At 38.5% G+C, this 3,256-nt stretch overlaps 1 protein-coding gene across 1 annotated transcript in view; it reads left to right on the top strand.

Moving 5' to 3' along the window:
• The window catches only part of LOC107558330 (sickle tail protein homolog), an 18,365-nt gene that overhangs the window by 10,484 nt on the left and 4,625 nt on the right, over positions 1–3,256 (top strand). Inside the window, exons 4-7 of the mRNA XM_016241982.1 lie at positions 1,296–1,731; positions 1,817–2,033; positions 2,110–2,408; positions 2,683–2,835. Coding sequence (XP_016097468.1) covers positions 1,296–1,731; positions 1,817–2,033; positions 2,110–2,408; positions 2,683–2,835 — 1,105 coding nt within the window. The remainder of the gene's footprint in view (positions 1–1,295; positions 1,732–1,816; positions 2,034–2,109; positions 2,409–2,682; positions 2,836–3,256) is intronic.

The raw sequence follows: 3,256 nt of genomic DNA, 5'->3' as shown, positions 1-3,256 counted from the left end.
GGGAGACGCTGTGTGTTTCAGTGTGAGAGCAAAAGCACTTTATTTGGCCTTCCGGAAGTAGATGCATTTAGGAATCTTTAAGATTACTTACAACAGAACAGCAATGCATTTTATGGACGTTTCGTGAACGTCCATAAAATGAATGAGGAGGATGAGGAGATGAGGAGGTCATTCTGACTTTGCTATGACAATCTGGCACTTCTGAATCAGCTATTGTTTTGTTATTAGTTTAAGTATTTGCTATTGACTGTTCAAATGTGGAGTTTTGCGCATCGTGTGTGTGTGTGTGCGTGCGTGCGCACGCGTGTGTGTGTGTGACAGAGAGTGAGAGAGAGATCACAGTAGAGTCAGCTGTCTTAACCGTGGCTTGTATACTGCACACATACCAGCTTCATCACTGTGTCTGTCACGCGACTCTGTTCCCCTTTCGGGCTCTGTCTTTACATTTATTTTGAAAGATGAAGCTCACGATTATGGTAAGGGGGGGTGGATTTCCGACGAGTGCTTGCGGTGTTCGGCCAATCACAATGCACTGGGTCAGCTGGCCAATCAGAGCAGACTGCGCTTGTCGGAAGGAGGGACTTTGTAGAAAACGAAGCGTTTGAGAGAGGCGGGGCTTAGAGGACCTACAATAATGTACAGTATTTGAAAAATAATGTGTTTTTTGAACATTAAAGCATGTCAACATATTCTGTTACACCAAATACACAAAATAATTATCTTTAAAAAAGCATCATATGAACCCTTTAATATTTTATTAATTTTATTTAAATTCAATTACATTGGTATCCTATTTCTTTTTTCTCCTTTTCTTTTACCCTTTCTTCTTTAAAATCCATTTTATTTCTATTATATTATACATGAATTTCTAATTTTGATTTATGTTTTTGATTTTAAATGTAAAAATGTATATTTATTTTTATTTTATAGATTAGATCATTTCAAATACAAGTAATGTAATAGGGTTCATAGTATTCATGTTGGTAGCACAAACGTCCAGGACAAGATATGTGTTTTTTCAAACCTCAGTTATGTGCAATACAAATAGGAATCTCGAACACTCTGTCTTTCATTGTTTGTTCAAACAGGTAGTTGAACCAATGTCGAGAAATGTTCTGAAAGCCTCACAGAGCCTCTAGAGGAAATCAGCTGTAATAGGAGTATTTTATATTTAAAAAATTACACACTTCAGCTTTACTCCTCAAAAAATATTATAGAGATGATAAAAATGGATTTTACTGTATTGTGAATGTTTTCCTCATTGATTTCTGTTTGATATGTCATTTGTTCTTTAGGTCTGCCACAGATAGCCTGCTGAAACCCTCTGACCTTATTTCCTCGACACCTTCTGCCTCTGAAAAAACAGAATCGGCCATTGTTGAATCCCTCGAGGCTGCCTCGGTTGCACCTCAGAGCTCCACAGTGAGGTCAGAGGTTATGACGTCAAATCCTGTGGTGATCCACCATGCCCAGACCTCTCCTGTAGCTTCACAACAATCCCAGCAATCAACAGCACCTTCACCCATTCCCCCTGCAGCACAAAGACGAGAGTCTACCCCTTCACCCACCAAACAGCTCAAAAAACCCTCACTTGAGCAGACACAAATACCAAATAACAGCAGCAATGGAGTCTCAGCTAATGGCATTCATGGCAAAGGTCCTTCTCCAAACATCATTGAGGAGATACGCGCTAGTCGCAGCAAGAACAAGAACAGGGCTGTGTCAATAGAGGTGAGTATTGTGCATGATAAACCAAGTGGGTGAGGTGAAAATGTGTGTTCCCTTGTTTAGTTACTAGTTTGATCGGTATCTTCAGGCTGCAGAGAAAGAATGGGAGGAGAAGAGGCAGAACATGGGTCATTATGATGGGCAGGAGTTCGAACGGATGCTCCAGGAAGCAGAAGCCAACATGCTGAGAGGAATACCAAACCTTGAGGTGCCCAGCGAACCCGAGGGCTCCCCTGAAGTGGTTCTTGCCTCCCTGGAGGAGGTGGTAGAAAAAAATGAGCCCACAGCAGCACCAGCAAAACAGGGTAAGAGACTGAAAGAGACATCAGAGCTCTTGAGACTACTATTTGGAGATGTTTATACTTAATTCTGTTTCTGCAGATGACAATCAGCCAAACTCTGAGAAACCTACTAAGACTGCTCCAGAGAAACCTCCCAAACCTCTGGAGAAACCAGTTAAGTCAGCTTTGGAGAGACCTCTTAAGCCCAACCTATCCATCAAATCCAGCCTGGAGAGACAAAGTAAGACACAGGAAAAAGTTGTTAAGCTTCCGACCACAGACAAAGCCAACAAGTCCCCTCCTCCACCCCCACCTCGACGAAACTACACCACCAACACTGGGATGACCACCACCCGATCTGGAGAGGTCATTTACACCAGCAGGAAGGAGTCTGTTATGGTACAAGTGTGTTTGCAGGATATATGTGTATTATTGATATATATATATAATTTTTTTTTTACTTTGTACAAATAATAAAAAAAAGATAAATAAACATAATTGCATGAACTTTTAATTATATTTTTAAATAACTATTAATATAAATTAATAAAATAAAACTATAAATATAAAATAAATTTTAATTCGGTTTCAAAATAATAATTATTATAAAATGAAAAAGTAAAATAAAATAAATTATATTTTAAAATAATTATTAATATAACTTGTTTCGTAGGAGGGTGAAGAGGAGTCCAACGGTACAGCGTCTCAGTCTGAACCAAAGTCCTCTCCAGAGGTGAAGCCCAAACCCATTACTCCTCCACCTATCGCTGCCTCGGCTATCACTGAGGAAGAGGATGAGGGAGACAAGATTATGGCAGAGCTACAGGTGAGATTCACACAGAAACTCAAACACAAGCACACTAATACACACTTGTAGCAAACATAACTTCATGTTTCTAATTGGTATAAATGTGTATACATGCACACGTGGTCACTTACTTTCACTAACTATAGGTGTTTTGATGTTTAAATGTCTTGGGTATGAAATCGCTTTGGTGTGGGTGTGCCCTGTGGCTCATGCGGTGGCAGTTTCATTTCCCTTGCAGTAGATTACCTTCTTTTCTCAAAATTATATAAATGCATATTTAAATACACAACCTAGTTCTTACAAATTCTTAAAAAACAAAAAACTTTTTTTTATTATTATTTTTTTTATTCTACCTTTTAGTCTTTTAAAATAATACTCATAAATTCTTAACAGGATAGAAAGGACAGAAAATACTAAAGAAATTATATATATATATATA

Source organism: Sinocyclocheilus grahami, unplaced genomic scaffold, assembly GCF_001515645.1.
Source record: "Sinocyclocheilus grahami isolate Dianchi unplaced genomic scaffold, SAMN03320097.WGS_v1.1 scaffold641.1, whole genome shotgun sequence".
NCBI lineage: Eukaryota > Metazoa > Chordata > Actinopteri > Cypriniformes > Cyprinidae > Sinocyclocheilus > Sinocyclocheilus grahami.
This window is presented reverse-complemented; position numbering and strand designations above follow the sequence as displayed.